The 25453-nt window shown below is 42.1% G+C and overlaps 1 protein-coding gene across 1 annotated transcript in view; it reads right to left on the reverse strand.

Annotated features, from left to right (window-relative positions):
- Positions 1-624: 624 nt before the first annotated feature.
- The window catches only part of PCP4 (Purkinje cell protein 4), a 46646-nt gene continuing 21817 nt past the window's right edge, over positions 625-25453 (reverse strand). The window contains exon 3 of the mRNA XM_079313110.1: positions 625-1439. Coding sequence (XP_079169236.1) covers positions 1312-1439 — 128 coding nt within the window. The 3' untranslated portion in view covers positions 625-1311. The remainder of the gene's footprint in view (positions 1440-25453) is intronic.

Genomic DNA, 25453 nt, shown 5'->3' on the forward strand with positions numbered 1-25453 from the left:
CTGTAACCAGCACAGGGCCAGAGCTCTTGGCAGCACCACTGAAATGATGCTCAGCATCACAAGAGCCTCAATCTGCAGAAGATTTTTCCTTTTCTTTTGTAATCCCACAGCTCTGCACCTCTCCAGCATTGTGAGGACATGAGATCCCTCCTTGTCCTCCATTCCTGCCCCCTGCTCTGGATTTCTGTTCAGATTTTACTAATGGTGCATTTGTCCCTTGCCTGCTGATCAAACCCTGTTGTGGATGGTGGGAGAGGAAGAAAAGAATCCCCCAGGGCAGAGCTGGGAATGACACCTGGATCTGTCCCCCCTGCAGGAGTGAAAGGCTGGCAGGATGTCACCACTCACTTCCCAATTTCAGACGTGCCATTGTAGCTGCTTTTTGTTGATCCAAAGCTGGGCTAACACACCAATAAAAGGGCTCAAAGCTGAATACAGAACAGTGCAAATGGACACAGGAAGCCTCTGACTTACTCCTCAAATTCTGAAAATAATATGGAAATAAAGAGATGGCACAGGAACAGTTGCTGAATATGTAGAGACTGGAAATCTGCATCAAGAAACAAGAGTTTAGACGGTCAGTTTCTATTTTTACACACAAAAATCAATCCCAAACTTCCAAAGGTATTTTGTGTCTGGTTTATTATTTTCTTTCCATAACAGTCAATGCAGTCCAAGATCTCTGAATGTTATCATGCAAAGAGGAAGGACAGGCACAATTTCCCCACTCAAACCACTTTATTGACACACTTGCAAGACAAAAATAAACTGCTCCCTGCTTCCTACACCCCTCATGCCAGCTTCTGCCTGCAACTTTTTATTATTATTTTTATTTTTTTTACTTTCAGCTCATTACAAGAAAGTCATTTTATTTTTTCACATTTTGCTGGCAGCTGGAATTCTCCAAATGAGGGAAGCAGGGCTGAGAAGCATCCATCTCATCCCTCAGCAAAAATCCCTGCAACATACGGTGCTGTTATGACTCCGAGCTTTAGGTGGAGAGGGAAACAGGCATCTGGGCTGGGTTCATTTGTAACGCTGCACTTGCTGGATTAATATGGAAAGACAGATGAAGGCAGACACTTTAATTACTTCACCCTAACTTTTTATTACAACATCAAGTAAAATGGTGAGTTACAGAGGATAATGGGCGTGAAACATCTGGGATGAAGTCGCACACAAGCTCATGGGTCGTTATCTGCCAATGGGGTTTTAAATATTGATAATTTCTGTACATGCATCTTTGTGTTATTTCTGATCTTCTGGATAAATCATCTCAGGATGACTTTGTTTTGCACTGTGAGGTAGCTACTAGGACTGGGACCCCGCTTTTTTCTTCTGGAATTTTCTGAACTGGGACTGTATCGCCACGGCCGCCCGCTCTGTCTCTGGCGCGTCCATGTCTATGTCAAACTCCTCTTGGACCTTCTTTTGCCCATCTGCTCAAAGGAAACAGAACAAAAACAGGTTTTTCAGACAGGGGAATCACTGAACAGCACAGGTGGAAAATGCTGATTCTTTCTCCTTCTTCCTAAATATGGAGGTAAAAGCCCTTTCTCCCTTAACCATATCTGGCTCTCAATTTTAAGACCGAGGAAAAGGCACCAATAGACAAATCCATGGCAGTGGGAGCAGATTCAGGGAAAAGCCTGGCACAAGTTTCATCAAACCCCTCCCAGGGACAGAGTCTGTGACAGCCCATGGGGAGCTGGGCACTGAGGAGCAACACCCAAAGGGTGCTCAGCACTCAGCCAGCATCTGGGCAAGTGCCACAGGACTCTTGTGTGCCACCCAGCAGGGAGAACTTAAAGGTCTTTCCCAACCTAAATTAATCTATGTTAACTCTAAAAAAAATGCAGATTAAAATATTTTAAAGTAGAGGCATTAAGACCCTGTTCTTATCACACTTCCAACACGACAGGAAGAGCTAATACTTCCCAAGGCTAATTTCCATCCTTTCCTCTCGTTTCCTGCCTCATCCCTTCCAACAAGCACAGCTCTTCCCCTTTGAATCATTTATGTCCAATCTCTCCACCACTGTGCTGCTTCCCTCACTTCTCTCCAGGCTCTGCTCTTGTCTTTCATCCTCAATCCTTGGCTCTTTGCCTTCCTTTATTCCCAGGTCCCAGCTTTCCCTTCAGCTGCATTTGTCCTCCACGTGGACAACCCAGCTGACTCTGCTGAATTTTCCTTCACCCACCTACAAGTTAAAAGTGCAGCCCTGGGAAAATTCCTGCCCTGCTTTGCAAAGATAACCCTAAAATGCCTGGCCTGAGTCAGTGGGAGCATGTTCACCCCACTAACCTTGCCACAGCACCGAGTTTTTCACCATAAACTTGTTTGTTTAACTCCCTTATGTAACTGTGGTGTGCCATTTTCAACCACTTTGCCTTTAATTCCTGACATTAATACCTCCAGGATGCTCATCCCCAAGTGCTGTTAATGCAAATAAAGGCAAAGCTTTCAATGTTATTAAAATGAAAAGAGACTTATCCCTATTGCCTCTGTCCTGCACACTAGGAAACAAGGATGCCATTCCATGATTTTAGCATGAGTCCTACAGAATTTCTTGCCTTTACTTCTTGTTCTTACCCAGAACTCAGTTTTTGTGTCCATTTTTATGAACCACTCCTAACTGAGAAAATATTTAAAGGGAAGGTTTTGCAATATTCCATATTTATTTTAACTACAATAACCAAATAAATGCAGCTATGTAAGAGAATGTAAAAGAAATGTTCACTTAGTATTTTGTTTTATTTAGAAAACATTTAAGAAGAAGGATGAAAATGGAAGAAGAAAGAGAAAATCTGGTAAGAACAGCTTGAGAGTTCACTAAGTTTTATTACACAAGCTAATGAAAAGCTAAGCTATCAAAACAAAGATTTTCATGGAAGAAAATCAATCCATTAACTTTATGCCATTAAATCACAGAATCATGTCATTAAATCCAAGAATCTGCATTGTTTGTGTAACTATTCAAGCAATACAACCACCCTAAGAACAGAAATACAATTATAATTTAATTTCCATGGGGAAAGGGATGTGAAGGTCAGAAGTGACACAGCCAAGGAGAAACTGGAACTGATTTTGATTTGGTATTTATGGGTTAAAGGCAACCTAACAGTAAAAGTGGAGTCTATCCATTGATTTTAGCCTTTCAGTGAATTAATTACTGTCCTTTGGAAATGCCAGTTGGGAAAACCAGATGGGTGGATGAATAGACACAATTGGGTTTGTACCTCTTGATGAAATCTGGCTTGTACAGCTCATTTCCTATTTCATTCTCATTTCCAAGTTTTAGCACTATCTTCACTTGCAACAGTGACTCAGCAATCTCATGTTAAGACTTAAGAAAATGCAGCATTTAGTGTAATGTGTCTCTAGAATTTCCAGGTCATTTAGATCTTTGCTTGATGTACATCATCATCAATGCCTTAAAATCAACTGTAAAACAGTAATTTACAATATCTTAAGATTTGACTTTTTTTTTTTTTTTTTTACTTCCTGTTGTTGACATCAAAACCAAAATTCAATATGAATTCTTCCTATATTTCTGTTTTCCTATCACCACTGAGAAATGGTAGGACAAGAAGTTTTCAGCCATGACCTAGACTTGCAATTAAGAAATTAGAAGTGTCCAAAAGGGCCAAGACATTTATATGAATAATGAAGAAATTAATAATTAGCAGATGTTAGGGAAATATAATGACTACACATATGTGCATAATATACATTATAAAACAACGTGCATTATCTATATGTAATGTAATATATATACTTATATATGACTAATGTATAATTTTGCATAATAATGTATATCTGTATAATTTTCTTTCTCTCTATGCCCATATTTCACTTTTTTATATGTCTGGTCCATTCACATTTGCATACATAGAGAATATATATATATATATATATAATTGCACAGATATATTTGCTTGAAGAGTTTAAGTCCTCTGTTAAACTGAAAAGAGCTGGACTGGGTATTTCCCAAATTTTGGGAGTGGATTTTCTTGGAGTTCTCCCCAAACCATTTTCTATTGATACCTGTCACAACACAGATACTTTAACAGATGGACTGTCAATCTGGAGAGAAAATTCAGTGGGGTGCCAGCTCAGGCTTTGTCTAAGGGAGTAAAATTTTAACTTTTATTTTGAGCTGCTTTCCTAAAAGCAGCCTTGTGATTTAAAAAGTATCACACCCTGAAAAATACATGGTTTTATTGGTTAGGAGCAGAAGTTCCAACTCCCTTGTGACAGGGGAGCTGGAACCAGGTCATCTTTCAACCCACACAATTCCATGATTCTACAAATTAGGAATTAACAAATTAATTACAATGAAAACCCAGCCTGGGCTCAGGACCTGCACAGATTAGAAATCCCCTCACTGCACTGATAAAAACCCTAAAAGTCTTTTTGCCCCTTCCTACTCCATATGCACCCATGCCACACTAACTTTTACCTGTCAGTAGCTGTTCACCTATCTCAGGCGTGCAGGCTGCTGGATTTGAGTCCTCAAATCATTAAATTTCTGCAGAGCTGAAAGTGAAAGCAAGCCTGAAGAAATGCTTCTCTTTCATGCACCATCTCCCAATCCTGTTTTTTCTTTCAGAAGGGATAATTAGCTTGGAAATGGTCTGAAAACCCAGGAAATTCACTCTCAGCAGAGCACAGGTAAGCACTGGCACAGGTTTTACTCCTGGACTTGATTTTTTTTATTCCTGTTGGAGGGGGCCAAGCATTCTGATAAAAAACCACCTTCTTCCAAGCTACCTTTATGTGGCAGTAAAGGTGGATCAGGATTCCCTCCCCACCCTCTGCCACACACAACCTTTTGTTGGTGTCTTCACTTTCTAAATAACATGATGATTCCTGCCACATGGATATCTGAGGATCCCTACACCCATCCCTATGGGAAAAAGAGGGAAAACAAAACTATTGTCAGCAGATTTAAACTCACGAGCTTGTTGTGATTTTACAGGATTCAGAGATGGTTGATGAGCCCTGGCCTGCATTTTCTGCTTCCTGAGGGGGATCTGCTTTCATTAGCACCATAATAAATAAACCCTCCTAACCCTTCCCACTAAACTCAGCTATTTCAAGGCTTCCCTGAAAGATTTCTTCATACTTTGCTGGGCTCTTCTGAACACACCTGACAAACCAGGGCTCTGATCACTGCCAACAGGGGAGGTGAACAATCCCAAACAATCAGTTGCTAGCCACAAAGAAAAGATTGCTACCTAGTGAATTTTCCAAAATCATGTTTTTAACAATGAACTGGCTCTGGTGCCAACTCATCAGTGTGATCAATTGTGATCAAATGTGATCAGTGGTGGGACAGACTCCTTGGAGCACAGCATGGACTGCTGGCTGACAAGGGGCACCCCACATCCCATTACACTGCAGGGCTGAAGTCAGACACAGTTTATGGGGTGCAGGCTTTCCCTCACCACAGGCAGCACTCATCCCAGCAGGAGAGCCTGAAGCACCATTAATGAGCTGCTTTCCAATTCTCCCATCATCTTGCACTGTTGCGACTGAAAAAAGATCTGTATTCCCTTTCCAGATGAAACACTCAGCATTAGAATGCTGTCTCCATGATCTGCCACAGAGCCTCACGATCCATGGCAAACACTGGATGGATAATGAAGCTGAAGGAAAACAATAAAATCTCACACACAAATCTACCCATCAAATTCTGAAGAAATGTGGTGCAAATGTAATTATTCACAAATGTCCCTCCAGCTATTTCTTTCATTTACTTTTCAGCTATGAAGTAAAATCAATTGTGACAATGCTGGGATAAGGAAACATTGCTTATTCCATGTGGGCCAAAAGTTTAAAGAACAAAAGATGTCTTTTGTGACATCTGAGCACAGCCCAAACAGACCAGTCCTGCCCAAAACTGCACAGGGAAGAGGTTAGTGGTGTGGAAAAGGGGACTCAGCCTTTATTCTCAGAAATTCCCATCTTCCAGATGAAACAGAAATTGCTTGTCACATTCTGGATGTGACAGAATGGAATACACTCATAAAAGCACTGCATTTTTCAGGGGCTAAACTGCAGCATTTGGGAAAAAAGATTCAATGGAGTGTGGGACAGAATCACAGTGCCCTGTATCAGGCCAGAAGCAGTTTTTTGCCTCAGGCAGGATCATTACCTCCCACTGCTCCAAAGATTTTTCAAGCTGTGACAATCTTTATCCCAAGCTATTACACCAGCCTGGCCAATGAGGCAGAACAGCCCCTAATTAAAGAGGACCAAAATGGGCAGGAATCACATGGATGTTGACATCCGTGTGCAGCTTTATCTTTATGTGATGGGAAGAGTCATTTTATCTGCCCAGACTCCACAGAGAACCAGCCAGCTGGAGAAAACATATGGATGCTCAGAGCTGTGGAGGCCACACTTAACTCCTCACAAGCAACAGTTTTAAAAGCCAAGAGTTGATGTTGGCCATTCTTTCCCCTCTGTATCTACTTGAGGGTGAAGAAGTAAAAGACTCATTTTTTAGGGGAGTTATAGAATTATGGAATAGCCTGGGTTGGAAGGGACTTTAGACATCATCCAGTTCCACTCCTGCCATGGCAGGGACACCTCCCACTGCCCCAGGCTGCTCCAGCCCCAGTGTCCAACCTGGCCCTGGGCACTGCCAGGGATCCAGGGGCATCCATAAAATTTCTGGACAAGCTGTTACAGTTCCTCACTAAGCTCACAGCAATATCTGCTCTCTGTCAGTGTGAAGCAATTCCCCCTTGTACCTGGTATTTCTCTCTCTTCCCAGCTCCTTCAGGCCCTGCAAGGCCACACTGAGCTCAGCCAAAGCTTCTCCTGTGCAGGTGAACAATCCCAGCTGTGCCAGCCTTTCCTGCCAGCAGAGCTGCTCCATCCTCTGCTCATCCTGCTGCCTCCTCTGGGCTCTGCAGCAGCTCCAGCTCCTCCCTGGGCTGGGGCAGCAGAACCTTTCCCTGCCCCTCCTGTCAGGGAGTTGTGCAGAGCCACAAGGTCCCCCCTGAGCCTCCTTTTCTCCAGGCTCAGCCCCTTCCCAGCTCCCTCAGCCCCTCCTGGGGCTCCAGCCCCTTCCCCAGCTCCGTTCCCTGCCCTGGACACCTCCAGCCCCTCCAGGGCTCTGCAGGAGCCACAGCTGGACACAGCCTGAGGGGCTCTCAGTGCCAGCACAGAGGGACAATCCCTGCCCTGCTCCTGCTGGACACACAATTCCTGAGCCAGCCCAGCTGCCAGGGGCCTCTTGGCCACAAACATTCAGCTTCTTCATTAACAAGCACAGAATTTTTCTCTCATTGGAGGAGGAACAACAATCATTTTCCTTGCTGCTCATCAGAAGTGCTGCAGGGTGAGATGCTCGTTTTGTGACAAGGACTTCATCCCTAAAGCTGTTCTTGTTTTGTCACTCCAAAGGAACCCAGACATTCCAGGGCCACCTTCCAGAGTCCAACCTCCCTGTTCTGTTTGTCAGGAGAGAGGCATCAATGGTGGGCAATTACAGCTTTACACAAGGGATTTATTGTTTTCAGCTTTTTGAAGGTGAAAGATGCTGGGGAAATGGAAAGTCCACAAAGGAACCAACTCTGAATAAAAAAGCAACCCCTGGAGCTCAGCAGTCTCCTGAAACTTCAAAAGCTCCATGTGAAAAAATAAAAAAAAAAAAAAAAAAAGGTTATCATTAATGATAAGACTAAATGTAACAGCTATTTTTATCTGAACTACACCAACTAACCCCAGAATATCACTCAAAGCAAGCCAGAAATAATTAATATCATTTGATTCTACTGTAAATTACAATTTGGTATAAAGAACATGACCTTATTAGGCAAGTAGAATCTTTTATTTTTCAAATTGACCTTTACTTTCAGAATATGGTGTTGCTATCTCAAACTCAAAAAAATTAGTTTTGCTGTAGAAAATAATGGTTGTTCTTCTAGAATTTTAAGAATGTCATTTCAGCATGAGGCTTTTGAAATGTCTGATTAATCTTTTTTTTTTTCCTAGTTATAATAATGTTCGAGAACAGGAATATTATTTCTGACATAAGATAAATGAAGAAGCACAAAAAATATGTACATTGGGGTAACATAATGGAACAGAAAGGAATAGCAGTAAAATTCAGTTTACAAAAATTGCATTCTCAAGTAGATTGTAGCCAACTACAAATGAATTGATTTGGCTCAACAATTAATATAGAGACAAATATTGTTTTTCCTTAAATGCTAATATTATTTAAGCAATCATTCCTCATCTTCAAAGTAATTAATGGATCACTGCCAGCCTTTTAAAATGGTTTACAAATGCATAGCTGATGCATAGGTAGGCACATAATTCATGGGAGGCATTCTGGGAATGAAAACAGAGGCCCTAATTCACATTCCCACTTGGAGATAAAACTTTGTGCAAGTTTAACTGGAAACCTGGTGAATAAAAATGGCCATTTCAGCTCCACAATCTCATCTCTTACTAGCTAAAACTGTGTCTGAGGAGTGCTAAGCTGCCAAATTCAGTGGGAGATGAAAGGAAATGGTGCTGGGGATCAAATGCTGGCACTGACACAGAATCACAGAATTTCCTGAGCTGGAAAGACCCACAAGGATTGTGGAGCCCAGCTCCTGTCAGGTCCCTGCTGAGAGGAATGTTGGATTTGTCTTTACAAACAAGCTGTGGGTCTGCTGGTGCATAAGCACTGAGAGATAAAAGAAACAATGGGATGGGTTCCACTGATTGATGAATGGAAATATATATTTGCCTTTACAAACAAACTGTAGGTTTGCTGATAAATGGAATTTGATATTGGAAGATGAAAGAAGCAATGGGGAAAACTATGAATTATGTAAGAATTAAAAATTAAAAGGGTTATACATTAGAGGGGAATCTCAGGAGTCAGGTGTTTGGGAAGTCTGTGCCTCTCAAGTACCTCACCCCAAGGGGAAAGAGAGAGGGAAATGTGGCTGGGAAAATGTGATAAAAAGGAGGCTGTGTCCTCCAAAAATCTGAGAGATCCCAGGGGAATTCCCCATGACCTCTCCCTTTATTCAAATAAAGCAAAAAGGACTCCTCTGTCTCCTTTCTGGACATAAACCTCTGGTGTTTGTGGATTAATTTTCCTGCACTGTGTCCCTGCAGAATGATGCCCCACCAGCAGGGATAACACACCCAGCCCTAAGCCAGCCTCTCCTCCAGGTCAGTATGCCTGATCTTCCCACAAATTCAGCCCAGAGTTGTAGGAGTCTCATTCTGCAGCTGCCCAAGGCCCCAGCCAAGTTTTAAATGGGAATTGTTACAACACGGTTTTAATTTCCTCTGCCATTTCCAGTTCTCATTTCCCCAGTTCAACACTGTGCCTTTAACCAGCTTTGCTGTGCAGGGAGCTGCATTTCAGCAGTGCATGAAGCAAGCTGCCCTCCTGACTCTCTCCTCGACTGCTTGATTAATATATGATCAGTAATTTCCCTATTATGGTAGCAATCCAGGCGCTGCCAGCCCGAGCTGGGAGCCCTAATGTGGTTACAAATGCACAACAATAAATTCTTTCCCCTCCACCACCCCTCAGTGCTCTGACCTTTGCAAAAGTGTCTTCAGCAATAACGTTTAAAATAACAACTGGGGAACTTCCTCAGGGCTACCTCGACACCAGCACATTATCCAAGGTCCCAGCATGGCTCAGGCATCATCCACAGATTCCCTAAATCTCTGAGAGCTGGTGCAGCCCCAGGCACAGCTGGGATTGCTCCAGACTCTGCCAAGGGACTGTGGGGTTGAGGGAAATACAGTTTAGCCCTTTTGATTCAAGGCATGCTGCATCACTTTCTGTCAAAACCGTGTAAAAGGCTCTGAACCCATTTTCTGTTGTTGCCCCCAGCACTTCCAAACACTTTCCTGCTCCAGACTGCAAAGGAACTGCTTCACAATGGGCTGGCACTTGCTGTTAATTGTGGGGTGACTGAGAGTACCTGAGAACACTCAGGAAAAAACACAAAATGAGAATTTTATCTACCAGTGTGGCACTGTCTCCTGTGGCTTTGCTTTCTCCCTAAAGAGCAGCTGGGGAAGAAGCTCAGAGAAGTGGCAGCAATCACAACATGCCACACAGGAGTGGCAGGAAAGGGGGATCAGATCCGTGCCTGCCAAAGTGACAGGAGCTGGGGAAGGTGGCCCAGGTTACAGAGCAAAACCTGTCAGTCACAGAAAGGAGAGCAATCAATCAAAAGCACGGTGATATGGAGTCAGAAGATGTTTTTTTCCACACGTAAAGAAGAGTGAGACTTTGCCCTGCTTATCTTCAAAGTGGAAAATAAGGGCATTTTCTTGGAGTCACTGGATACCAGCATATCTGTTAGCAACTAATGAGAGGCTATTTTAAGTTTACAGGGTAATTTTAATAAAAACTGCTTTATGAGCACTTGGAAAGTCACAGTGAGAAAACACTCTCCTCTTGTAAAATCCATCACAGGTTTTAATTACAAATTACTTAATCCCACACCCAGAGGTGCACAGCATAAGGTACAGGAACTGAGCTCTGCCATTCAATATCTCATTCTTAAACAAAGGAGATATTGCAGAGAAATTCTTCCCTATGAGGGTGGGCAGGGCTGGCACAGGGTGCCCAGAGCAGCTGTGGCTGCCCCTGGATCCCTGGAAATGTCCCAGGCCAGGCTGGACAGGGCTTGGAGCAGCCTGGGAGACAGTGGATGCTCCCTTTCTATGGAAGAGGAGGTTGGAATGAGATGAGCTTGAAGAACCCTTCCAATCCAAGCCATTCCAAGCTTCTATTTCAGTATCTTCTAAGCCTTGTAAATATTATCAGTAAGAAGCACTCACTTTACTGCACAGAAGCAAACAACTTTAATAATGGCCAAAGAGTGCAGCTTTTATTTGCACAAAGGTGGGGATTGCTGCATGATCTAATAGGTAATTAATTTAGCACAATCACAGCACAAAAGCCACTCCTTTAATACATGTTCCATGTTTTTTTTTAACATCTTGCACTACCTGCCAGTTTGGGGATGCTTGTGGAGGCAACTAGTAAGTAATTGAAGAATTGGAAATAAAAGTGGAGCTTCTGAGGTTAAAAATGACCAAATGAAGTACCTGACAGAACAGAATTGTCAGAGGGTAAAAACAGGTTGAGATGAACAAACCTGCTCTAAGATAGGTTTAGGAGAGTGTTTGGCAAAACAAAGTTTGTCACCCTTCCATAAAAGCAAACTCATCCCTTCAGGAGAGCCCCAGAGATGTGATGGATGTAAAATCCAGGCTTCTGGAGCAGCTCCAAGGTAGTTCAGCCTGCAAAGACCAGGATGCTCTGATGGACATCAATTTAAAATGAAACTTGGCCTGCCAGTGGGTCTCACATGCTCCTGCATCACTTGGCTTTGTCACTTCTGCTCCAGCATCCACAAGTTTGGCCAGAGTGCTGGAGAGATTCAGTCTGACCAGAAGTTTTACTGAATGTTCCACAGAATGAAATTTTTTCACAGAAGGTACAGAATTTTAACACCCCTGGCTCCTGAAAGCAGTCACCCAGCTGTAGTTTTCCACCATAAAGCAAAGAAATCCTGTTGCAGGAGGGTTGGTTCTGGGAAATTTCCACTGTTTTCTTTTGCTTGGGCTGTTACCCGAACAGAATCATTAATTTGAGTTTACTGTGTCTCCACTGAACGCAAAAAGCCACATTCTCTGTTTATTTCCCCTGCAGGCTGCCTTGCTTAACTTTCTTAGGAAGAGAGGAGGGGCTCCTCAGAATGTAGGATAACACTGAAACAGCAGCACAGGGGAGATAAATTAAGATCCAGAGGCAACGTGGCTCTGCAAGAAGATGAGAAGGAATGAAATGCTGGAGGGTACTGTCAGTGTGTTCCAGGCACTTGCAAAGCCATGTTACACGTTCTGCAGAAGCTCATTAAGCCAAATATTTCAAAACCAGATTCTAGGCAAAAAGCTCTGGCCAAATCCTAGCTAACTTAGGAATCATTTAGGTTGGAAAAGATCTTTGAGATCATCAAGTCCAGCTGTAAAGAAAGCCAAACTTGCAGGTGTTTAGAAACACACCAGTGGAGAAAAGCCAAGATTCCAAGCATGCAATTCCAACATATTTTGGACAGCCTGAATCTCACCCTAGAATCCCCTTCCCATACTGGTTAGCTCTCTATTAGCTGCAAAGGCAGCTCAGAGGGACTGGTTCAGATGTAGACACTGTTCTTTAAATGAGTTACATTGCCTGAGCCTGAGTGATGCCTGAACTACACATTGTAGAATTTCAGATGAACACACTTACCTGCTATTTCATGAGAAATTCTTTCTCACCAAATGAATTATTTAGCCCTTATGAAAGGTTCTACACTGAAACTGCAGCAGCTAAGAAATCTTATTTGCTCCAGGAAGGAAGAATAGAAAATAAAGGTAGGCACACCTTCTCACACAACTCCATCCATGTGCTGTGATGGAGGAGAGCAGCTCACCTTCAGCACAGGGTCAGAATGAACATTTGTTCCCTCTGCTGAGAGGGCCAGGGAAGCTGCCAGTCCTGCAGCTGATCTGGATCCTCTCATGCTCCCTCAGGAGCTGACTGAACAGTGTGCATACACTTTTCTTTTTATAGAAATATAGTTGAACAGACAAAAAAAACCCTGTATCAGCACCTCTGGCTCTCCTTTCAATTTAATTCAGAGATAGTGAATTTCTGTGTACACTGTGTGCCTTTATGTGTACATCAATAAGACTCCTTCTATCCCTCTAATAAGGGATTACAGCTAACACCACGACAAGCAATACCAAATGCTTCATGTGAACAAGCAGTCAAATGACAGTTTCTGTGAGAACTGTAATTGAATTCACCAGCTACAGCAAACACCAAACCTCTGCTCTGCTACTAAGCTAAGAAAGAGCCAGGTGATTGTTGCCATCCTGGAGGGTGCAAGGAACCCTGCAAAGGCAGCCCAGACAGCACTGGGAATGCAGGAGGAATAAAAGGTATTGCCATGATTCTCATGGCTGATCCAAGCCAAGGAACACCAGCTTGAGACTGGGATCTGCATGCAGAGCTAGAAAAACACAGTGACCAGCTCATAGTGTGTCTCTCCAGCATGGGACACTCAACAGGGAATTCAGATTTCACAGCACAGTTACACTCACATGCTCCTTACCTGCCAAAGCACACAACTTCCTGCTTCACCATTCCTTAATGGAAGAAAGAAATACAGCCCCACCACACATCCTTGCCATGATTTTTTTTCTTTCCCTTGCCCTGTTGTGGAAGCTGATGCTGAGGTGGACACAACTACTGGCTCTGAGGCAGAACTCTGCTCTTCCACTCATTTCCTGCCCCACAGTAATAGAAAAGACCCTACTGTCACATAGGACAATTCACTGTTTAGCATAAGGGAGTAAAAAATGGCAGTGAACAGATCCTATAGAAGAGGGGGGAATGTATCCAGAAGGGCAAGGTGTCCTTGTGAGCAGCCTGTTCATTACCTAGAGGCAGTTACTGTACTGGGAGGCTAAAGCCCAGAATTCTAACAAGTCAATACCAAAGCTCTGTGGGATTTCTTGTCCCTGCCTTTAGCCTCTGTATTTATTGAGTGAGGACTGTTGGTTGTAGGGTAATGTAATTCTCCAAGCTTTCCTAAGCAACAAAGATAATGAGCAAGGTCAGGCTCCAAAGCCACTAGACAATACTTCAAATCCTGTTTCTGCATTTTTTCCCTTCCTCCCATGTCATAAAAAAACAGATTTCCAAAACTTCTAGGTCCTAGGCACTGACTCAGCACCACCCTCTTTTGAACTCGATGCTATTTCAGATAAAGGGTGGAGGGGTTGTTCTCCCCTAAGAGTGCAGTTCTTTGTTCTGACAAGCATCTGACTAAAGTGTGGATCATCAAGGCTGCCTTGCAATGGGCTTATTTCAGGTGTGTAGCAAGGAGGAGTATCCACCTTTTTATAGCCTGTGTATTGATTAATCACACCCACACAGCTTTTTGGTTTTTATTTTTTTTAATGTGGGTAAAAGCAAGCATGTTTTTCCAATAAAGCCCCTGTGGAAGGAGAAGGCAGGTCCATTTCTGAGCTCTTTATCTACATCAGGAGGTTATGGAGCAGGGAGTGAAAATGGCCTCATTATCCTGACAGATGGTGCACTTACCAAACCCCAGAGAACACGAGGACACAGAGGAAGGTTGTACGTGCTGCAAGGGTGGTGCATTTCCAAGGTACCACACTGGCCCTCCAGCCTTGCTGCTTTCAGAGCTGGAACAAATCCCTTTTGTCATTCCCTGTCTCCTTCTCCAGAAGGGACTGTCTTCCCTTTTAACCCTCCCATCCTGAAACATCTCAAAGGAAGCTCAGAAAGTTTCCTCTGTGACTTTGATTTTTTTTTTAATGCAAAAACATGTTAAGGCAAAATAAAACACAAAGCCAGCTTTATTAATATGAGCTGTCTAGCAGAAAAGGAGGGTTCCTATCCATGTTATCTTGGTTTTCACCTCACTAAGTTTTCACCTGGTGCCTTTTAACAACAGCTATTTAAAATCAATTTTATCAGGAGGGGTGGCCATTGATTTAGCTAAGTGCTGCAATTGCAATTAGAAAAGTTATTAAACCCTGTGCCAGAAAGACTAATTGACATGAAAATCTAACTGAGGCCAGGGGATAAAGGTTTCTCTCCTGCCTCAGCTCTAAGTTTATTGCACACATAAAGCTATCTTAAAAGAACATTCAGGTTGCAAAGTAGAACATGAGAAAGTTAATAAATGACAAAATGAACTGATACCATTAGCTAAAATTAACTGAATCATTGAGTGGAGAACTTTAATTTTTGACATTGAAACTTTCAGGGTCTTAGGATCACAGTGCTGCTTAGATTTAAAGCAGAAAAAAATGTATTTTGATGCAACATATGGACACCCACATGGCTCCTCAGCACAGCTGCTTGGAACTGTTAAATCCAACACCAGTTTTAATTGGAGTAACTGGAAGTGGTGGGAGGCTGCTGTCCTGTTCCTGAATCAGCAGCAAAGGGAATGAACTTGACTATTTTTTTGGGTGAAAGCTGATGGGAAAGGAACAATGAGCAAACTGCTGCCTTCAGATGTGCTGCCTGCTCCTCTCCCACCTCCTCTGTCCCAGCCCTGATGGTCACCACAGTTTCCAGCAGTCCTCAACAATGCTGTGTCTTCATTTGGCTACTCCTGCTATCCAGAACTGCACCAGGACATTCCCTAACCTCAGAATTCCAGCCCAGCCCCTTCCCACACCAGCCAACTCCTGCTCTCCCCTCCAATTCTCACATCCCAGCCCATATTCCTCCCTCCCAAAATTATCAAATCCTGCCTAAATCCTCTTCCTGGCAACACCTACTGAATTCCTTTGTCACTCCATTCTGGGACCCTCTGCTTCCAAGGAAGGAGGCACATTTTTTTCCTAAGCAATTGTGATGTTCTGGGAGAACAGAAAGGGCACAACCCTGCCTTTGGCTTCAGCTCCTGGCCAAAGCATCACTGAATGTAGAAGCAATTAAGGAAAACTATGATTTCTTTAAGCCTTTCAAAGGCAGTGTTGGTTTAATTGCTTTCATGTTTACTATTTTGCTCAGTGATGTTGAGTTTTCATGGCAAGCAAAATAATTAACTGCTTCACTGAATTCACACAAGTGTGAGACTTGTCCTTCTAAACATTCATAACTTGGCCTCTATAACAGATAGAAAAGTCACTTCCCAGATGACAAATCTTACATTTCTGTTCAAAATGACAAAGGCTCAAAGCAGTCAGACAAAAGGCCACCAGAAATTGTTTTTAATTTCTTGATGTGCTAACATTTTGCTCAAGCCTCATTTTTGGAAACTACCAGAATGACTTTGCTGAACCCTTCCAAAATAATTCTGCTTGAGGCAAGCAATCAAAATGACAAATTTCAGCCTGAGCAATTGAATTTAGGCAAGGTTGTGTACAACTGAAAAGGGAGCTCTTAACCAGCAGAGTTCAGCAGCTGTTAATCGGCCTTGCCACCAGTTCAGACTGCAATAAGCAAAATAACTGCATATAATACCAGTGAAGGAATGTAAACTAAATGAAATAAAAGTTATGGATAGCTGGAAAATCTGTAAAAGAGATCAAAAGCAGAGGGTGAATGTTACTCTGCTGGCTTTTTTTTGCCAATGATTTCCTGAAGATTTAAGCACGGGAAAAAAATTTAAAACAGTTGAGTCACTTAAAATGATTACATGAAAGACAAAAATTAATCTGAGTAGTGCTTACACATTCTGTGCTGAGGAATTTCTCACACACTTATCTCTGCTACTCATTTAAAAATTCTCTGGAAAACATTTTCCCTGGTGTGAATTTAAGCCCTGATGGGCAGTTTTTAAGGTCTGTCTGGATTTACAGACATGTAATGCTGTCAACACAGCTGATCAGAAAGAGTATCTGAGCTGTTTCAAGCATCTGGAAGAAGGACTGAACCTTTCATGCATCTGCCCCTTCCTTCCTTCCTTCCTTGTAACTCCTTACCTGGCCCTTGCTTAAACCTAATCTAGGAAATTGTTTTTGGGACTGCAGAGCAACAAGAAACTTCAGGTGAGGATCACTATGACCCCCCAAATTAGAGCACTAGTCAGGAACCTTCTTTTTGGCAAATGAATTTTCTTTACTAATGACCCAGACTGTAAACCTGCCTGGGAAAAGAGGAGGGGGAAAATTAGCCAGTTAGAGAGAGAAGAAGCACTTGACCTGACTGTGCTGAAGAGACACAAAATTCTCTGGGGGAGGAGAAGGAATGAGAGGAAGGAGAAGAAATGAAGGAGACAGGAAGAGAGGCAGACAGAGGAAACCCTACTTGTGGAAAAGATGAAAGGAAATCCTCAGGTTTTATGAAGAAAGTAAGGAATGACTGACTTGACCCATCACAGCAGCCTGGCAGGAAGCACCAGGAATTTGGAATCACCCCAGAGCATCCTCAGAGCACCATGGGCTTCATCCCACAATCAATTGTTGCCTGTAACAAGGGGTCACAGTGGCAGGAAAATACTTACACTGTGACTGGTTAAAAGCTCCAATATTGTGAGTGAATGTCTCCTGAGCCTTGTAAAAACCAGCAGAAACCACTTGCAGGAGAGGTCTGGCAATGTGAACCCAGCATCTGAGTGTTTTCTAGTGCTCACCTCAGTCTGTGCAGCCTCTCCTGACTAGCAAAAAGCAAAACCTTCTCCTTTTTTTTTAACCAAATCGATCAGATTTTCTCCTGAAACAACTCACTGGTGGGGGCAGAACACTCTGGGGTTTTTTTGAACTGCCTGGACTGAAATTCCACATTGCTTCTGTTTTGTTTTCTGGCATGCTTGGCCAAGCTTATCAAGTGTTTTGTCACATTCAGACAGCATCACTTACAACAACAAAAGGTATCCCTGACACTGGGAAAGGAGGCTCTGGGCTGCATCACTCCCTATCTCAGCAATTACACTGAAATAAAAAAATAAACTCAGCCTTTTGCTGCCAGGCAGAACCCCCACAAATACTCAGCAGAACAGAGGCAGCTGCTCTCTAACTCAGCTGAGCTTAATTGTTGGTTTCTACTCAAATTCACTCAAGAAATTCAGCCCCAAATATGCACCACAGTACTACAGAATCCTGCAGAAAACTACCTACAGGCACAGAAACTTACTGTGATGTCCAAAGAGTTCTGGGAAACTCAAAAGAAGGGTTAAATTTATGATAGTTAAAAAAACCTTTTCATGCCAAGTTTCAATTTGGGTATGTTTATAGTTCAGAGAAGAAAACAGTAAATTCTTAGGGGTCTCACATAGTACCCACACTAAAATACAGTTTTGGATGTGCTTATATTTAATTTAATTTAAACTTGAAATTTTGAACCAAACTGAGCTGGAATCAAAAGCTCACACAAACAGTTGTATGGGGAGAAACTACAAAGCACAGATGTCCCTTGATGCAGTTTTCTTCACTGGCTTTTTTTGTGTCCATCATCTTCTACTGCAAGAAGAAAAAGAATTAATAAAAGAAAAGAAGTAAGCATTCTAATTCCAGCTCAGTTTGGACTTCAGCCAGTCCACCATGTAATAGCAAAAATGCTAATGTTAGCTGCAGTAATCTTCTTAAGATGATGAACAGAGACCAAAAATCTACACTAACTCTGCTGCTAGACTGTGTTGTTCCCAAGGTTTGCCCATGGCATGGGGAGGAATGGGGGGATTTGCCAAAAATTACATTTTCTTTTTGATGTTCTTCCATAATGGAATGGTTCTGAGCTGAGGAACCTCCAGAGGATTCCACCTCATGACTTAAGTCTTTTGCTTTTTATTTCTGTGGTCCCTGCTGTGAAAACCATAAATACTTAAACAAGAATTGTGACACACTTCTCTGGCACAGCTCTGTAAAAGCTTCAAAGAGGTCCAGCAGTGAGAGCAGACAATGTCCACCAACCCTCCCACACCTGCCCTGCTGGGCAAATGGCACAGGAATACACACTACTGTTTATGGATCATTAATCTCCAAACTTCTTCCCCCTGGGGTCTAGAAAAGCTATTTCTTTCTCTTTAATTTGACAGAGGAGAGAGTTTAGGCCAAAGAAGTTTGTCTGAGATGAGACCAAGTGATGCTGATGCAGAGAATGATTGATTGGCAAAACCAATGTCTTGCCCTCTGCTGACAGCATCCATCACCCTTGGACAGCAAAGGTCCAAACCTCCACATCTTCCATTTGTCTTCTTACCTTGGCTAAAATAAGCCAGTAGTGTTTTTCCTCCAGTTTCTCCACATCTTTGCCTGCCAGAGGCAGAGCTCACATGAGACACAGAGCTCTCACCAGAGAACATGGAGTTTTGTTGTGAACAGATTCATTGGAAAGGTCACCAAGAAATTTCTGCCAGTGACAAATACAGCAGTCTGCTTGATGAATACAATCATTAGGTGAGATTAAAACACACATTTTCTGCTAGTAATTATTCTGCTGACTGACAGACCCAGGGGTGGCTGCTTCAGGACACCCAACAGCCTTGGATCCAGCTCAGCTGTGTCTCAATGTCCTTCCCTTGATGGGTTCTGTCCCCTGAGAGGTGAAAAAGGAGATTGTCTGACCCTCACCTCTGCTCTGTGAACCTAGAAAAGCCAGGATGGGGGGTTTATGTGCTCCCACCATTCCTCAGGATGGGACCCAAATGCAACTGGAGGTCTGGAACACTCAAGAGTTGTATCCACATCTTCCCTCAAAGGTGCCACACCTGATAACCAACATTCAGCTCTGAAATCAAAGGCCATAATAAACAATTATTCAGGCTTAATTATTCTCAGTTCTGTCACCCTTCTGTCTGGTTCAACAAAGGATGTTGCTCAGAATTTTCTCCACAGCTAATTCCCGTAGCCCAGAATTTTCTCCATGGGCAATCCCTGTTCCCTGTCAGACACCTGGGTCAGAAATTCTCTGCAATGTCTGTGGGCACTATAAACTAAATTTTAGGTGACCATTAGTATGAGATCTTTAACTCAGATTAGGAGCTGCAGTGATAACAACTGTTGGATTAGCACAGGCACATAATGAATTCCAAAATCCTGCAGTGACGTTTTGTGCTCCTGGCTATTAGCCTGGTTTTAATTAGTTTGTGCTAATGAATATATTTGTACACGTCCATCTTTTATTGGCAGCTTTTAGAGGAGTAGTAAATTGGTCACTGTGGAGTGCCAGTGTTTCACTAAAACCTAAGGAATAATTAATGCTTTCTCCACCTAGAGTCAACCAGCAGTCTCAGGGGGTTTTAGGTATAAATTAGAATGAAAGATGAGATACTCAAAATACAGTTAGAGAACTCATTCATCAACAGTGATTAAATAATGTCACTGTGAGACCCTGGAGAAATGCTGAGAGCTGGTTTCCTGCTCTGGAATACCCACACCATCTCCTAGGAGCTGCCAGAGCACCCTGCCCTATTTTTTTTTTTTTTCCACTGTGACTTTCAAAATGCCTTTTCCATATCCGGTGCTATCCAACTTTCTTCTGTTCTTGGAAATTCCTCCTTGGAAAATATGTATTTTTCTCAGTCTTTCCTATTCATAATGAATGTGGGCTGGGGGAAAAATGAACCAATACCAAGAGTGCTTCTCTAAAGCAAATGCTTCCATCAAATCCAGTATCCTAGCTAACAAAATCCTCAAGTCAGAAAATATTTGGATGTTTTCACATCCATATTTCCACAAGAAAAGGACTGTGAGAGCTGGCACAAGGTGGTCAGGATAAGTCAAATCTGAATAAGGATGGAGTGGTTTGAGATGAATTTAAGGAAAAATATTTAATGTCCAGGTACAAACCAGACATTCTGAAATACCCTGCTGAGCATCCACTTAACTCCAGAGATAGACAAAATAACTCTTCTATTTATTATATTATTTTTATTATTTTGTAATGTTAGTATTACCCACAAATTCCTCAGTCTTGAGAGAGCTAAGTGAATTAGAAGCCTAAATCAAATCAAGTTCTGTGAACACCAGGTTCTCCAGAGGAGGTCATTCTGATAAACACAAAAAAAGTCACCAAAAAATACATTTTTCTCTGTTGATTACAAACAGAGCTTTAGGTCTCTCACATGGGTGTGCACCCAAAGAGCCAGACATGAAGAATTTCACCCCAAACTTACAGAGAGAGGCACAAGCACCCAAAACACACTTTTGGGGTGACTGAGATACCCCTCTCCTCCCTTGGACAAGCAACCAAAGCATTTTATATGAGGTTCTGAAATATTCTGAGCACAGGGACTGAAGATGAAGTGTTGTGCTGGTTCCTGATGCAGCATCTAATTCCTTCCTGCTTTTGGTTCTGCTCCCAGTTCAGCAAAGGATCACATTTTCATCATGTCTATAACACTCCTGCTGTTCTGAATTCTGGTGCCTGCTTACACAAGGGAGCCTGATAACACCAAATTACAAGCTAATTTTGGAGCATCGAGCTAAGTGCCTGAAGACAGCTGTGTGCTACAAATTAAAATCTTAAAAACCTTCAGAAAAAAAAAATATGATTAATCATTTACCCATTGCTAAGGGAGGAGCTCTTAAGCAGGAAAGTATTTTCATCTCATTTACAAACCCAAGTCAGAAGAAAACAGAAGCCTGTGGTGTGAAGTAAAGCAGATCTGTGTACAGTCATGTGTGTATAGTCAAAAAGAAAAGTGATGTTTCCACAACAGTAAATCCTGGTAACCACTGTTGGGCATTGATTGTGTTCCTCTTTCATTTTTCACTTCCACTAAATTAAAAAAAAAAAAAAAATGCTGCTCAGCTATATGCACCTCTTGTAGGCTTTTAATCATCTCTTGTTAGTGCTGGGGAACATGGAGAGATGAATCTCCAAGTTGTGCCAGCCAGCCCAGCTCCACAGATTCCCAATGTAAATATTCCAGCTCCCACATCCCATGGACTCCAAACCCCCTCAATGATGCAGGGGCAGATTCATTTCAGAGGAAACTTTACTGGTGTTACCAAGATTATTGAGGGGCTGGTTTGAGCTGTGTCCTCCCTCTGGGTCAGCACCAGCACCAAGGCAGAACCAAAGGCTCCTGCTCCCAAAAAACCACATTTTCCAGGCAATGCACATTTGTGGAAACCAGCCAGTTACATGCCAGTCACAGAAAAAAGGCTCCTTCTCCCTGGTGCACAGTCAGGCAGCTCACTGATAATTACAGACTGATTTCCAGAAGAAATATGGCACTTGTCAAAGGCATCATTTCAATTCTCTTTCCTCGTTAACACTTGATGGGAACTCCAGCATATTTATGACTCATCCAAAAGGCAAAACCCACCAGCATCACCACAGCTTTATTTATTTTTGCTTAATCTAATTTCTTCTTCATTTCTAATCACTGACTTTTTTTTTTTCCCCCCAATGACCTTGGCTGATTTTCCAGACAGATTCTCAGGAAGGAGCTGGGCTACCCCCACCTTTCAGGTGTTCAAATGCCCTTTTGAATGAGGCACCTCATGATGATTTCCTTGGGCTCCTGATCTCAGTGCTGCAGGAATGCTGCAGTTCTACTGACTTTTACCTCCTGCAAAGGAGCAGACTGTGAGGGACCATATAGAAATATATATAACTCCCATACATGTGTTCATCTCTCACATTTTTAGAAATGCAGCCGGATTTTTGGATGCACTGGGTTTGAGAACATCTCATCCAGGCAGGCACACAAGGTTCCCAAGCTGTGTGCAGGCACTGTGTGCAAAACAAAGATCCCATAAATTAATCAAGTTGTTCTCCTGGCAGGCTGGAAAGAAAGAGGTGGACCAGGGCAAGAATTGTTATTGTTATCTCTATTTTTAAATACTTGGAAGACTCTCAGTAACTATGGTGGTGAGGACCATATAAGTACCTAGACAGAGTCATTGGTAGCACAAGTATTAAGTGGGAAGATTGTCCATGTCAAAGGTACCTGTTAATAGAAGCTTTATATTTTGTAATAATTTCCCATTTTAAAATCATTAAAAAGCAGGTTTAAAAAACTGAAGTTTTTTATTCTATGCTTCTGCTGTTCTGCTCTATATTTTCTTTTCCTTGTGGGACTTCTGCATTAAAAAAAGAAAAAAAAAAAAAAGAAACCCAAAACATGCCAGAAAAAGCTGCTTAATTAACATTATATAGCAACATACTGACAGATATCCTTCATGTGGATAGTGCTGTATTCTTTGTGTGGGAAGATGGACTTATTTGGGAGTCATAAGAGTGGTTATAAATTATACACAAAATGAAAACTTGTGGGGAATTCCAGAGCCAGGACACAAGCCAAACTACAAGAGCACTGCTGTTAATTGATGAAATTAATACAATCTTTTTTTTTTCTTAAGATATGTCTGCTTAAACTTTAAAAAAAAATGAAAGCTCCTCGTTACCAGATGAGGTGCAGCTGTAATGCACAGTGTCAAACTTGACAGATAACAGAAAAATAAAAATAGTATATCTTTGAGAAGTATTCCTTCAGTTTAGATGACACACATTGATCAAACTCCCCCAGGGGCTCCTCTCCATGAAGCCAGATGGTCACTGCACATGGACAGGCACTTGTGGGTGGAGGTGAAGTTTCAGTGCAGCAGGTGCCCACATTATCTCAAACACACGTAAAAATCATCACTTTACAAGTTTTGTTGCTGGATAAACAAAAATTGTTGATCAGAGACTTTTTGTGAACAATCCTTCACTGCCTTCATCACCCCAAATAAATAAACATGGTGTCCCTCTGGAAAGGACTGATGCTCATCCCTGGCCTCCAGAAATGAAAATTCACCTAGGGGAGGAAATAAAGTTGATGTACAATTCCCTTCTCTTCCTCTCAGCATCCTCTCCAGGGAAGATCTGTGAGCAATCCCAGAGCCTTGTTGTTAAAAGCTCAACCTGCCTTTGACTGAGCCCTTCAGGGATGGACACATTCCATGATAAACACACAATGGGCAAAGGAAGAGAACAGGCAGGACAGGACTTGACACATCTTTGCTTTGGTTCTGGGCAAACTTTATGTGCAGCTGTCCCCAGGGAAATGCCTGAACTGAAACTCAGCAGTTTCCTGCAGTGTTTTTTACCATGCCTTGAGATGGGATTCAGCTAGAACTGTTCACTTGGGAATTTTCACCTCTCATCTGATCCACCCTCAGCTACAGAGCAGAGTGTTGAGTTCTCACAGGGTTTTTACACCTCTCTCTGAGCCTGAGTGATCTGTACATGACCAAACACAACTTATGTAACCATGCTGAGGGTTCAGACACTTCTGGGTTTAGGCTCTGTGAAGGTGTTATGGTATTTGGTGGTTGCAGACACGTCTGGGAATGTTGCTGAGGCACAGACTTTTTATTTTTAAGAGATGTGGGATGAGGTACAACAAATCATTCTTATTTCACTTCCCAAATCCCCACTAGTGATGGCTAGACTGGATGAAATAGGGCAGAATTTGGCTTTGGATGTAGGCTGAAAGTAGAATAACTGCATTACTGGGAGATCGTATCTGAAGCACCACTTAAAAGAGATGAGAGAATTTTAGAACAGCACAGTGAAAAGAGACAACAAGCTAATTTCCCTGCCAGCTCTCAACCCATCACCCAGGAGAACTCAATATTAATTACCTCCATCCAATACTCCCCACCCTAACTCCTGATTAGTGCTCTGGGGGTGAAATATCAGAGAGCAGCAGTTTAAAAGGGTTGGGTGGGGTTTTTTTTTACATTGATTCAGCACTTGCTTGCAATACTGAAGATTCATCTCTTGCCACACAAGCAATGTTTTGTGGGAAAGAAAATGCATGAGCATTGCAATGCAGCAGTTCAGGCTCTGTCCTTTCCTTGGACTAAAAATGTGACCTCCAGGCAGAGGAAGATACAGCAAACCATGTTCCATGAGGTCCTTTGAATATTTATACAAGTTACCCTCCTGTGTTCCCCCTCCCTCCTCAGAATCGTTTTTTCCACCAGTAAGTTTATTTGTAGGGCTGTTCCCAAAACCAGCACATTTTTTACGTAGTCATTGGAGAATATTAGTGGAAAATTAATTTTGAGTTCTTAAAGAGATATTTATATTAGCCCATACTACAATAATGATCCTGGCCTCTAGCCAGGAATTGAAGCTTTATTAAGCTAAGCACTCTACATAAATAACTATGAAGATTATTATTCACTCTGTTGGATCTGGCAGGATTTTTTTGTTTTATTCCTGAATGCAGTGAGCAGAATTTCCCAAATTTCTTGAGTAGAGGGAGTGGGTGAATGGACTGTTGATAACACTGTAAGATGCCTATCCCTACACCATGAAAACTTTACTAGAGAGAGAGATCTCTATTCCCCCACAGAGAATTGCTTTGCAATTATTTACCCTTACCCTTAATGTTTTCTAGAGGCATTCAGACTGAAGTGACTCCATTTTAGATGTAAAATATAAGAATTTACTTTATTAACTCTGCAGTATCTTCATCTTTTACACAGAGGCATCCCATGGACAGGATGAAACACAATATTTATTCGTGCATAATTTTCTGAATGCCCCAAAGCAGAGCTCATACACTGACAAGTGTTTTGGAATGAGATGAAACTCAAAATACAACTGACCATCTTGCCATGACATCTCAGTTCATGCAAAACCTACTCATTTTCATTTCACTCAAAGCCAGGAAGGCATAGAATTCATCCCATGAAAACACTTACTTTGTTATCATAAATATTCATGTTACTGAATGATAAATCTCATCTTCCAAGAAAAATTATTAATACCAATTAATAATCACATGCTTTATGTGCTTTGAGAAGAAAAGGCAAGAGCTATTAATAGGAAAAAGAGCGATTCTAAATTTGAAGATAGAAATAATTGGTTCTGATGCAATTGTTTCCCTGGCAGTTGTGCTGGGCTATTAAAGAGTAGATTGCATGAGAGCAGCTTGCAAATTACACCACAAGAAAAAAAAAAAAAAAACAATACAGGGCA

This window comes from Erithacus rubecula, assembly GCF_903797595.1.
Source record: "Erithacus rubecula genome assembly, chromosome: 1".
NCBI classification, from domain to species: Eukaryota; Metazoa; Chordata; class Aves; order Passeriformes; family Muscicapidae; genus Erithacus; species Erithacus rubecula.